Source organism: Poecilia reticulata, linkage group LG17, assembly GCF_000633615.1.
Source record: "Poecilia reticulata strain Guanapo linkage group LG17, Guppy_female_1.0+MT, whole genome shotgun sequence".
Lineage (NCBI taxonomy): Eukaryota > Metazoa > Chordata > Actinopteri > Cyprinodontiformes > Poeciliidae > Poecilia > Poecilia reticulata.
The window spans coordinates 21,209,033-21,222,749 of NC_024347.1; the positions used below are offsets into that span (position 1 = coordinate 21,209,033).

Genomic DNA, 13,717 nt, shown 5'->3' on the forward strand with positions numbered 1-13,717 from the left:
ACAGCTAAGCCAAACCCATTGATTCCATACAATAAAAACTGAATGGAGGCGTGCACCAGTTCACTTGATTTAAATTAAAACTTCCCTTTTCTTTGTTGTTATCACTTTATTTATTTTTTTATTTTGGCTTGTATTTTTTAACAGTTCAGACACACCACTTATACTCCCGTCCATTKCAAAAGAAGGCAACATTTTTTTTTTTCCGGATTAACTGAATTTTGTGCATTTTGGCAACAACGCTCATGGCGTACATGTGCATTCTCGCCCACTATAATCTGCACTGATTCGGTATATTTTTAACGATGTAACTAAGCAACAAACGTAATTGTCCCTTTCAAAAGCTTTTGTTAGGCCCTCTAACACAGTCTAATACATAATTAGGCATAATGTCTTCGGCTCATTATAGTACACATGTGTGTAGTTAAATGGACCTGGAGAGTAGCTCACCAAAATTGTGTGGATTTATTGGAAATGGAATTTATTTGTTTCCTGGGTTCATATTACATTACAGTGATTTAAGTAATTCACTGTTTATATTCAGGTTACTGCTGTTTATTTTCCCCTCATATAAACTTAATATTCAGTGGAGTTGGTTTAAAACACACTAAAAAAAATACCAAAAACTACAAAAGATAAATCTGAAATGTGTCAAAAACAACAACAACAAGAATATTGTTAAGCATATTCACGGCATATTTTGCTGTTATTGTCAGATTCGTGGGGCTATTTTCTGTGAAAAAAAAAAAAAAAAAAAAAAATTGGAAAAGTGGACTGGAAGCTGTAAGAAATTTTTTTGTTGTTGTTTTTGCAGAGAGAAGCTGGTCATATCTGCATTTTAACAAAAAGGGAGGAAAAAATAAGCCTCTTGTTTTGTTGAGCCATGCTGCGTTCAGCTCCAGCCAACTGCAGCCCTGCTGCAGAGTGCTGGTAATGGCTATTCTGGAGTACAAACTGTTCACCTGTTCCAACACACAAACCAGCGGAGGGATCCAAGTTTTTTTCCTCCGTCTCTTTCCTTTTTTTTCCCACTACACTTCAATGTGTGTGTGTGTGTGTGTGCGTGTGTGCGTGTGTGTGTGTGTGTGTCTGACTGTATGCGGCTGTGTCAGGCCTGGGAGTCCATCTGGATGAAAAACAAAAACCCTTGCCTCATAAATGTAAATACGTGTTACTGACTTTAATTTTTCATTCAACAAGGTTTGCCTTTAGACATTCTTTTTTTTTCTGTTCTTGCTCTCTGTAGAAAATATTGACCCACTGAAATGTTTGCCTGAGCCAGATAAGTAAAAGTCTCTCATACTCAACAAAGCCCCAAATCCTGCATTTTCACTGATAGGTAGTTTTGTTTTATGAGAGCCACATAATGCCTGTGATTTTAAAGCTCTTTTGGTCAGGATTAAGAGTTTTKGTTATTAAGTCTCAGCTTTTTGCTAATGCCTGTTTCTATATCGTTCTCTGCACCATGTGATCTGATTCTCGCAATCCATATCTATCAATCTTCTCAGTCCACTGAATCCCACTTTTAGTTTGGACTCTAATGTCCAGCTACTTATGTGGTTACACAGACCTCCAGCCTGCTGTAAGGAAAAAAAAAAAAAACCTTCACAGTCTAAAGAGCTTTAATAACACATAAGTTTAAATGGTTTGGGGATCAGGAGAGATTTTGTTGAATCAATCCAGATGATAGCTTTCCTTTGTTAATCACTGACCATGACTTAACATGATCAGCAGTGTTAGTAAAGTGTTGTCTCCGATTCATTTTCAGGGATAACCCTAACCCTCTTTGTCTCTTTACCGGATCGGCATTTCCTAAAATCTTCTGGCCCTCTGTACATGTGACTGGGATTTATTCAAAATGATAAAGGATCTGTGGGTTAATGCAAATGAAATGATAAAGACCTCTTTGCAAAATAACCCACAGAAAACAGATTTATTTCTTTTTAATATGGCTGTAAAATTTAAGGATGTTGAGAAATATATCCAGAATTTAATAATATTCAGTAAAGTCACAAGATATGCTATATATGGCATCATGTCAGAGCAGAGGAATTTAACTACATGCTGATTTTTATACAAACAAAACCAATGGAAAAAAAATGTCTCATAACATCCATTCTGACATTTACTGGCATATAAAACARAAATATAAATTAAATAGACTGCTGCCCAACACATATTCTACTCTATTATAATTTCAATATTATCACATAAAACATTTTGCTTACATTTGATTTTCAGTCATATTCACTCTTAGCARTAGGAAGACTTGTATTTTTTACATATTTCAGAATTTTGGAAGGTCCTTATTTTCAGTGTAAAAGTGCAGAGTGTCACCAGTTTTATGAACAATGGATGAGTATTCAAAGAAAAAAAAATAAATTAAACTAAACCAAATTAATCAATTCCTGAGCAGTTTAAGGTCATGTTTATTAAATTACAGATTTTATGGAAATTAGACCAGAGCTGCTGACAACATATTACTTTTTTTTACCAACACAAAAACTTGTTTCTGCCCTTTTTAAGCATTCATGTTAATTCATATTTTTAATTTCAACTTTTCCAAATTTCTAAATTTGTGTTTTAATTAATCCCCCACTTTTCCTCTGATTTTACTCCTAGAAACAGCACTTTTTTTTTGCTCCTTAAATCAGATTTGACAGACGACATGTTGCTCCTCGGCTTGCACTTTGAAATGCAGATCATGAATTAGAATTAAAAAAAAATTGTGTGTTCTGCCCATGTTCTGCAAATCCTCTCATAATCTTGTTCTAAATCTTTATTGAGTTGTTGCCCCAGATGGAGGCAGCAACAAAGTGAAAAGCAATTGTTTTCCTTATGTCATAGGTTTTTGCGCTGAACTAGCAGATACATATGTTTTGAAAAATATGTCGGAATTGCTTGGAAATTGTGCAACCTTATGACTGTTGATCATCATTCCTCTGCAGCATGTATAAACATTATAAATCCCTGTTGATGTGTATAAAAACATGTTTCTCTCTGAATATTATTATTAGAGAAGTAAGAGAAAGCCTAAAACCTTTAAGGGATTTGCTAAAGATTACTAAAGAAATACAATTCTTATTATGCGAGAGGCAAAAACAGCGCAAGTTCACTATGCAGCATAGTAACGAATGTTGTCCTGTTGTTTCAGATGGAAATTTTAAAGCAGAGAATGGAGCAGCTGACAAAAGCAGCTGCCTGGATGCTGCGTCAAACTCCGTTTTGCTCAGATGGCCTGAAGTTACGTCTAACGGTTCACCCCGGTGCGAGCTGGACACCTCTGAGCATCTGATGACGGAGGAGGATGAGGAGTTCGCTAACAATGAAGAAGAGGACCAAAGTCAAGACAGGATGAGCGGCACCTCATCGCCGCAGAGTCCATATAGAGACATGAGGGAAGCTGAGTGGGAGCCCCTGTCTCTGTCTGCCAAAGACCACAGCTCAAACTGCAGCCCTTCTCGAGCCTCCGAAGACCTTCCAGGCAGAAACAGCCACATGAAGGAAGAGTCTGAACTGGGCAGTCCGCTAGGCAGAGCGAGCATTTTCCAAGCCGAAGCTTTAAGGTACAGGCTGCTCCCCGCTGAGGAGGACAGCGAGGGGGAGGCAGAGGCAGACCGGCTGCCCAGGCTCGACGGCTGGGCTCTGGGCCTCCACGACAGAGGCCTTGACATGAGCAGAGGAAGAGTGAACCTGAGCCTGCTGGAGCAGGCCATCGCCCTGCAGACGGAGCAGAGGCAGGTCCTACACCATGCCTACAGAGAAATGGATCGATTCCTGCTGGAGCAGATGACCAGCGAGAGAAGGCACCACAGGATGTTGGACATGGAGAGCAGGCTCAACTACCATGGAGGCAAAGGTATTAACACTAAGAAAATGATCTGGAACATTCTAATATTGTTCAAGAAKAAKAATAATAATAATAATAATAAAAAAAAGAAAAAGCAGAATCCTCTATCTAGCGTAAATCAGATAGATGACTTGTTATTTAGAAGATTGTGTGCGCCGAAAAAACATTTGAAAGGAATAAAAGAAGCATATGCAGGGGAGTAGCGGGGGAATCAGAGGATGGAAATCCTCTTAAGGACTAAAAACATTTTGGCAACAAGTGAGGTAATAAATAAACAGACTAAAATATAAAGAAGAAMATTTTTTTTATATGGAATTGGTGCTACTCAGAATATTGGATTTTGATAGGAATCAACTGGATATTTAACCATGACCATAAGTCTTAAATCCTGCTAAAGTACCTCTCATGTTTCCCTCGGATTCTTCAAATGACTGCAGATAAATGTGTAATCCTGGATGTAATCTTTCGATGGATGGGCATTAAGAAGTGAATGCTCTGTGTTAAACTGTAGCCTTAACTAAAACGGCAGCTTAATAGATGCATGTAGTGCAAAACGGTTTTGCCAGTGCAAGATATTTCAATCTTTTGGTTTAAATGTTTTATACATGCCGAACATTGCAAAACCTTAATGTGTAGATTTAATTTTCTTTTTTGTTTTTTACGTTTGAAACAGAAACAATTCAGTTTTACTTCCTGTAAAAATCTGCTCTTTTCCTATGTCTGTAGACTCTCCCAGGATAGATAAAAAGGATATAAAGTGTCCAACCCCCGGCTGTGATGGCACCGGTCATGTGACGGGCCTGTACCCACATCACAGGAGTCTGTCTGGATGTCCTCACAAAGTCCGAGTTCCCCCCGAGAGTGAGTTACCGAAGCAACGTCGTTTAGTGGGATGATTTTTATTTAAGAAAAAAAAAAAAAAAACCCTCTGGTTTTACCATTTACAATCAGCCGCAGTAATTGAAAACCTCTTAGCAAAAGCAAAAAAGACACGAAAAGACTGCTTATACATTTAGTTCAGTTCAAAGATGAGCAACAAAAAAACTTTACACATAAACTTAAAGGATTTTCTTTCTTTTACTCATAATGTTTGAATATTGAATTCTCCTTTTTCCCCCCACATTGGCGATTGTTAAGTCATTTCAATATAACTCAACAAACATTGAACATTAAACGGTAATGTTACAAAAGGGAACAGAAAAAGTAATTAAGTTTTTCAAAAACGCACATGCTCTTAGACTGCAGGCTGTATTTGCAAATCAAAGGGCTTGCAGGCGCAAGAATTCAAAAATAAATAGACAACTCCAATAAACTAATTGGCGGATATGTACAGAGGAGAACTTTCTAAGGATACAGAGCGGACCTTTAACAACGCATTTGGTTTAAAGAATGTAATCTGTCTTATTTTCGCTCCTCTTTTTGCTAAGCCGTTTACATTTCKGCCACATAACAGCATTTTACTCAATAGGCAAACAGCTTTTTGCTTTTTCCTCCTCATTATGTCCCTGCAGGATCTTTCTTCTTGTTCTGTGAAACATCAGTTAATGCACAGAAATATATGATGTTACATGCAGCACAGTTTCTTTAAAAAGTATTAATAACTTAAATGTTTTAAAATCTTATCACATTTTTGTGTTTCAATTGGTTTTTATATGAAAGACGCAGTGCATATATAATCATAGCGGAAGAAAAATGGTTCATGGCTTTCCAAAAATGTTTACAAATAAAAATCTAAAAAGTGTAAAAGCCTGCACCGGCTGTGCTGCAGAAAAGCAATCCCACAGCATGATGTTACCACCATGTTTAAGAAATAGTGGGGTGGCAGCATCATGCTGTGGGATTGCTTTTCCACCACAGAGGCAGGGAACCTGATCAGTGCTGATGGGAACAGGGGTCGGGGGGCTGGGGGGATTAACATGGTGCCTGTCAGAACCAGTTAGACGATACAAAATTCTTGAGACTCGAAGCATACACCCTGAACTCCAACGGAATAGTAAAGATCAAAGTTGGAGCATTAAAGTGGCCCAGTCAAAGTTCAAATCTAAATCTAGTTGAGAATTTGAGGGAAAATTGAAAACAGATGTTTTCAGATCTGTACAATCTGACTGAACATGGGCTATAATGCGAAGAAGAATGGGTCAAATGATCTGTCTGCTGATGTGCAAATGAAGTACAATAATAGGACAAAAGACTTAGAATGAAATACGCTTCTATAAGTTTGTTTATTATTTGTACACACATTTTTAAAGAAATTGAAAACTATAATTTTCCTTTCGCTTCAGTGTCACCATCCGCTTTACATTGGTTTATTACCTAMAATCATTTAAAATATATTGAAGCTTTCTGTACTGTATTTGCACTGACTGTAATCTTAGAACATAACTTTTCCTTGCATGTTCAATTCTCATGCCGTCCGTCTGTTTGTTTTTGTCTACGCAGTCCTGGCAATGCATGAAAACGTCCTCAAGTGCCCTACACCTGGGTGCACAGGAAGGGGCCATGTCAACAGCAACCGTAGCACCCACCGGAGGTACAACCACAGACAGGAGCCATTAGAAAGCCTGCACCCTGTTTGGTGATGAGTTGCAGAGCTCACCTAATGTGTTTAATCCTCTCTCCCCGACCAGTCTCTCAGGCTGCCCCATTGCCGCCGCAGTGAAAGTCTCCAAACCTCAAGACGAGAGCCTGAAGTGCAGACAAACGCCTGACCGCTCGCCGAGGTATGGCGCCAGATCATGCTTTTGGACTTTCACTGCGCTCAGTGTGAACACGTGCGGACAAACAATGGCATTTCAGCTCAGTGGTGGACTCAGTTCTTTACACACAGCTGAGATCATCTGAAAAAAAACTGATAAAGACTATCGTTATTGAGGAAAAGTGGAATATGTTCATTCCCTGATCCCAGCTGAACACACAGCCTAAATCTGAGCTTTCCAAGCAAACATAAGTGACGCTTGCTGCTCCTGTGAGTTCCTCTCTATTAGGAATGATAAAAGAGCAGAACTCTTTGTTCCCTGTGGATATATCATGGGCAGGATGCCCATTCCTTCTATATTAATTAGTCTGGCAACCTGACTGTGGATCTTCAACACACATTGGATTCCAGGCTCCATTTGTACAAAAGCACTGGCATCCCTCAATGAATAAACACAATGTCTACAGTCTTACTGCTTTTTTATTAACTTTTCAGCCACCTTTGTTTGTAAATTCTTCTATACAATAAGGCACACTCTTCTGTTCTCCTACTTTTAGGGCAATCAGCTTAATAAAGAAGTTTGAAATGAACCAACTGAACTACAGGCTATCTCATCCAGTAGCAGCCTTGCAAACCAGCCTCACAAAAGAAATGGACAAGTACAGCCGAATTCGCTTCGATTACGCCAGCTTTGACGCACAGGTCTTCGGCAAACAGCCACTGCTCGGGACCAACCAAGACCAGGAAATGTTGCAATACCCCGACTGTAAGTTTCAAACTTTTTGGGAATGAAAATTCAGCTGTATTTATTACAAAGATTTCTTTGAAATATTTCTAGGGATTTTGATGTTTGAGTTTAACACCTTGTGCCTTAGCAGCTAAATGGCCGGATTGTTTGTCTTTTAGCACCTCAGCAGTATTCTGGCATACTCGGAGCWTCGGGTGGCTGCGTGCCCATCTCTGGTCAACACAGTCCTCCGAGTCAATTCAAAAAAGAAGACAGTCTCCAGGCCACTGCAGCGACAGCCGCCATTCTTAACCTTTCCACTCGCTACCGGAAGAGCATGGAAACCATCAGCGGCCAGGCCTTGGCAACCTCAACCAAGGTAATAAAATTAGGCCATTGGAAAGATCTTTGTTGTTGTTCTCTAAAAGCAGTTCTATGATTTGTGAGTGAAATGAAAGGGAAACAAAAGAGACTTTGGTGCAAAGAGTTCAAGAGTGACACCAAGTAGAAAAATATGTTTTTTGTTTTATTTTTTACMTCCTTATTTACCTGCCATTTTGCGCTTGAATCTTTTGTAGGAGGAAAAGGCATTGTGCTAGGGAGCAGTATGAGCTCTTCAAAATATAACAAATAATAATAAAAAAAAAATTGTTAGTTTCACAAAGCAAGTTTTTGTTATTGCTTACGTCYAGTTAAAGTGGATTAGGCAGACAACATAGTGGTGCACTGTGTAAAAAAATTATGAAAATATGAATACACAATGCAGCCAATGTTAAAGTTGGGATCTTATTCAAGTAACATAATAAATGCRACACAGAAGGCCGCTTTACAGTTTTACATAAGGGATTTAGTCTGAATTYATTCATCTTTAGTTTGCAAACTAAAATACAGTCTGGTTAAATGTGAGATTAATTATTCTAACCAGATGTGACTGTTTGCAAAATAATAATAATAATAAAACATAATATATAGTTACATTTTTTGTTTTGCTCTTGATTGTGGAAGGAAGGTCTTTACCAGGCCGTCATTCATGCAAGAACCGCCAATGCATCAYGTCTGAAGAAAAARTCAAATCTGCCGGCTTTTCCCGTTTAGACTGCTCGTCTCTTTCTCTCTCTCTTTTTTCTTGCTTTTTGGTGAAACATGTGGCATTGTATTTTGTTTTGACATCAGCTGGCATRTAAAACCCTTGAACTGATGTCTGAAGATGCATCTTGCCCAGTGCAGATGGCAGAGGATATTTTGCTTAGTTATATGATCCAGCATAGGCTGTGTGTCTACACCAGATCGTCTTTAGAAGCCTTCAAACGGATTAAGCCAATTAGCAAAAGGAGTTAACATATCAAAAGTTTAATTCACACCAAATCCAAACTCTTTGCAGGAAAATGTGTGCAGATCAAAATGTCTTCTGCTTGCGAYGAATGCCCAACATGGCATTGTGCTCAGCAACTTCCCAACTCACGTCATGATTAATATTGATCACATTCTGTGGGTTACATACGTGCACTGTGTACTGTAGATGATTCAAGGTTTCCACACCTACACAGCACAGATCCTTGTCTCCCAGCTTGTTGAGCTGAGAATGTGGCCCTGTACCAGGTACCAGCCCACTGAATGAATAAAACAGTGTTAGCAAGTTAATCATCTGTTCTCGTTTACAGCTTAGTTGTCTTGGACAGACACACAAAATGAAGAACAGCTTTCGCGTCTGAAAAAGAGGGGGCCATATTTAGAGTGTTATATGTCGCTGGATGCTTTAACTTATATGCATATGTAAATATGTTACACTTTGAAATATACCAGAAAGAAATCTATCCAGACGCTTTAAAAAAAAAAGCACAAAAAACAAGGAAAAAAGTGTGAAACTGCTGTTATGTTTCAATGAAACAAAAGAGAGAGAAAAGCAAATGTTTTTGCTTTAGATTTCTGCTAACATTAAATCACAATAAATCAATAAAAGTTCTTTAATTTCACACTGATGCCATTTTCAGTGCAGGATAATTAAACTGGACAGTCACATTTACGAAAATTACTCTTAATTAATCAAACTACCACTATTAATTGACCCTGTAATCATAGATAGGGTTTAATGAAACATATGGATTGAGTAATTGGTTTCATTTATGGAAAAAAAGGATTTTAGCCTCTAATGAGGTCCAACTTTTAATACCTTAAAACAGCCATAAGTCATCATGTCAGTACRTTTCAGTACTGAAAAAGCAAATGCACAAATGACAAACACATCTGTCAGCAGGGGAAACTTATGCCACATTAAGCTTTTTAATTTTTGCTTTAATAATGATGACCTAAAACCAACAACCCAACCCCCCACCTAAAACACACACATACACACACGCGCACACCCTGACTCCCAGCTGCCATCTTGGTTGTGTGTCCTAGAAAACAGATGATACAGCTGTCACAAAAAAAAAAAAAACTACACACCAGTGATTTTTTTTTTTGTGTTCAGCAGAATTAATGCTGGCTTAGTTTGGTATTTTGTCTGGTGTGAGATAACTGCTGTATGAATTATTTAAATACGTTGTTTGCTCTGCGTTTTTAAGTCATTTTATTCGTGTTTACAGAGAAAGAGGTGAAAGTTTTTACAGCATGACTGCTGGCTTATCGTAATTAGAAAATACCTTTCATTTTTCTTTTATCCCCCCTACATTTTATTATTCGCAGCACGAAAATAATTATTTTTTTTATAACATGTTGTTACATGTGTCAACTGGATTCTGTAACAGTTTTTTGTTTTTTATTTTTTTTGTTCTTTAGGATATGCTAATTGAGGTGGATGAAAATGGGACATTGGACCTAAGCATGAAGAAGTGCAAAGAGAATGGAAAAGCCCGGGCCAAAACACCTTCGGACGAACAGCTGCCGCCTCCCGAGTCTGCCCTGGCAAAAGGCGGAAGTTTGCTCATCGGCCCCGCCTTCTACCAGCCGCTGTGTGACAGAGAAACCTGGGAGAACTCCATCCCTGTCAACTTCAGCAAAGCACATGTTTTACAGGACAAAGAGGTAAAAAGCTGCTTGTGACGCAAAAACACAAATGAAACTGCTGAGGATGGAAGGGGGAAAATATGACAGAAAGGGATTGTAGCGTGTAGACAAACATTAGTTTCAGCTATATAGTAATTCATTTTTAATCAAAATTTATCCGTACCTGTTTTTAGTTTTTTTTTTATATAATTTTTTTTGCTGTAGATTTTTAAAAATGCAAGAAATTTCCATTGAAAGCAAATGAAGACAGGAAAAACACTGACAAACAACCAAAGTGTTACTACTTGACTTATTTCAAAAAAAGTAAAAGGAATCTAACTTTTAAACATCTTTGCTTCAAATTCTCTAAACTTTGCCAAACTGTCTAACATTTCTCAGAGTTTTAGAAATATATTATCAAATAAAGTGAGATTTGACTTATTGTTTTAGATTCATCTTTTAGGTAAAATATAATATCTAAAACATCAGTTATATGTAAGTATAAGCAGCAGTACATGACTTTATTTCCAAATTACATATTATATTTCATAGAATAAAAAGCCAACAATTTAAGGAGCTGAAATAACAAACACATTACAGTTTTGCATGTAGTCAGATGAGTTAAGAACAGTAAGACGTAAGGTATTCATTTATTTGTTCACCAGTTAGTCTAAACATTAAAATTTTTTATGGTTCAAATGCATTAAAATATTATTTTTTTCCTAATGTACAAAGTGCAAACAAACATTCTAATGACTTTTTAAGTAAATTAGTATAAAGTTTTTGTAATACAGTTCATTCAAAATTCATACTAAGTGGTTAAAAACATTCAGTTTTATTTTTCAATTTGGYTAGTTAATTTAGTTAAACATTTTATGGATTTCTTAGAAATGTGTGAAATTTGATAAACAACCAAACCTTTACCWGAGTCATTTCTGAATATGAAACATAAAAATATGTCTGTCTACACATTTGTTTTGTATGGTCTGGACTTATGCTATATTTTGAAAGACTTTCARATACATAGTTTTTGAACTGCTTCACTTGTCCTTTAGTGAGATCTTTAAATGCAAAGCATATTTAYCTTTGCGCAACATTTAAGTAAATATGCGGAGTGGTAAATAGTAAAATTTTAATTTAAAGTTAAATATAATACTTTTACAAATTAGGAAACATACTTTGTTAATTTATGAATTACATTTAAACTTTAGTGATGTGGTAATACCTTAATCGATGCTTTTTAAATAATTTTATAAGGTAATAAAATGTGTKAAAAGCAAAAATGGTGAAATGAGGAATGTTTGAACATATTCGCACCAAATAAATAATCAAAACATTTTAAGATTTAGTCTCAACTGAAAGGCATAAATATGTGTATTTTTTAAGATGGCACACCGTTTTGCTAAAACAGAAATTAAGTCACCRTTCTCTTTAAKTTTAGTGACATAATCTGGTTTCTTATTGACACATAGAGCCTTAAAAATACTTACAGTGACATTTTTAAAGACATAGCAACAGCATGTCTGAAAATATACCAAATCAGTGCTTCTGTGCTCCACATTGTTGTGCAAKGGACTCTGAATGAACCATAATATGGCTTCTTATGTTTCAAAGACGGAACTTATTTATTGTAGATACACGTTGCCGGATTTAAATACAAACACCAGTACGCCATGGCTTTGCATCATAAACACTTTGTGGATTACTTTAAATGGATGTATGGTTTACATCCCGAGTGTCCTCGGGCCTAATCTCTTTTTGCTGCACTCTGACCTTTAGCAAATGTTTTAAGAGTATTACAAAGGGATTTTCTTAATTATTGACTTTTAGGTCAGTGAAGAGAGAGTTTCKAGCCATGTTGTTGTTTTGTTTTTCTCTTCAGGAGGATTACGATCAGGTGTCCTTGGAGGACCAGCACTATCCAGGGGACGGCAGTATGTTAAGCCCCAAAGCCAAGCTGCTGCTACGGGATTCAAAGAAGGAGCTTTTGAGGTAGACTATACAGGGTTAAATGCTGAAACATCTTGCAACATCTTTATTCAGTCAGATATGTGTAAGCTGATCCTCCCTTTTTAGTCGGCAGATGGTCAGTATTAATGATTAAAAAAAAAAAAAAAAAGTGTAACTCCGAACCCAAGAGCAGATTGATTTAAGTGGGTCAAATGAAACTCCCTGTGTCACATTTGACTGTAACTGATATGTCTGCAGGTTCATGTGGAGAAGAATTGTGTCTGTTTAAAAGTGAGTTTTCTCCCTGTAAAAGCTTCGCACAACTCTTGACTCTTGTAGTTAGAGTGCATGCTCTACTCTACTGGGTCTTCCCTCCAGAAAAAGTAGGACCCTTTAGTTTTTGCACAGCACAGCTTCCCCTGAGATCTCCCAAACGGCGCTCAGAGACATTACCACACYGAATCCTAAGCACTGTGATCACAAACACTTACTAAACTTCTCGCTCTACTAACTCTTGTTTCTTTTTAACGTCAACGAGAGGGCTCTCGGTGTCAAATAAAAGATTTCAGTCGCAGCTTGGCAAAGTCTGTGGGAAGTGGAGTAATCTGTGTATTAAATGCTTTGTGTTCCCTGTGCAGCTGTCCGACCCCAGGCTGTGATGGCAGCGGCCATGTGACAGGGAATTATGCATCACATCGGAGGTAGCGCAATTAATTACAGTCTCATTAGCAGCAGCTCAAAGTTATGCAGCCAAGGCAAACAGTGCTTATTGTTCAAACTTGTCACAAACTGCAGCTTTCACACTTCACAATATTAAATGGCGGTTTGATGAAAAGGTTTTCTTTTCCCGAGGAGGAAGTTGCGCTTTCAAATAATATTGTATTATTTATGCATTGTGATGATTTAATCCAACAGTGATCAAAGCATGAATTAAAGTGACTCTTAGCTCTTTATCCTCTCCAGTGTGTCTGGATGTCCCCTGGCTGACAAAACTCTCAAATCACTGATGGCAGCCAACTCTCAGGAACTAAAGTATGTGCTTTAAAAACTGGTATATATTTTTTTGTTTGTTTCTTAAAGCCTTTTTCACATAAAACTAGGCAGCTTGTTCTTGCTTCCATTGAATTCTCCTCTGCTTTCCCCCCATATCCGATCTGTTTATTTTCATTCCCATTACACACTGTGCAAAATTTCCATGTCCTCACCATGAACTCGTTTAGCTATTTGTGCTGCTTTCCTGCATATTACCATTGATCCACTTTATGCTGTAAAAAGCACCTGGTGTCTGTGTCTCTCAACCTGCAGGTGCCCAACACCTGGCTGTGATGGATCTGGACATGTGACTGGGAACTATGCTTCGCACAGAAGGTAGAGAGAGAGAGAGAAAGATGGGAAAAAAAGGCACCATCACCACTGAGCATGAAATATATTTGTCAGAATCATGGCATTCAAGCAGATGGTGAAAGTCTCACTTTAAACAGCAAACATGCTGCACTTTTTGAATTCTTGTTTT

At 37.6% G+C, this 13,717-nt stretch overlaps 1 protein-coding gene across 6 annotated transcripts in view; it reads left to right on the forward strand.

Annotated features, from left to right (window-relative positions):
* Positions 1 to 13,717, forward strand: part of st18 (ST18 C2H2C-type zinc finger transcription factor) — a 48,558-nt gene that overhangs the window by 28,656 nt on the left and 6,185 nt on the right. For all 6 annotated transcript variants that reach the window (XM_008434254.2, XM_008434252.2, XM_008434253.2 and 3 more), the window contains 11 exons: positions 3,152 to 3,856; positions 4,574 to 4,708; positions 6,287 to 6,377; positions 6,475 to 6,567; positions 7,100 to 7,308; positions 7,449 to 7,648; positions 10,048 to 10,293; positions 12,137 to 12,246; positions 12,843 to 12,905; positions 13,168 to 13,236; positions 13,510 to 13,572. In XM_008434254.2, coding sequence (XP_008432476.1) covers positions 3,152 to 3,856; positions 4,574 to 4,708; positions 6,287 to 6,377; positions 6,475 to 6,567; positions 7,100 to 7,308; positions 7,449 to 7,648; positions 10,048 to 10,293; positions 12,137 to 12,246; positions 12,843 to 12,905; positions 13,168 to 13,236; positions 13,510 to 13,572 — 1,984 coding nt within the window. The remainder of the gene's footprint in view (positions 1 to 3,151; positions 3,857 to 4,573; positions 4,709 to 6,286; positions 6,378 to 6,474; positions 6,568 to 7,099; positions 7,309 to 7,448; positions 7,649 to 10,047; positions 10,294 to 12,136; positions 12,247 to 12,842; positions 12,906 to 13,167; positions 13,237 to 13,509; positions 13,573 to 13,717) is intronic.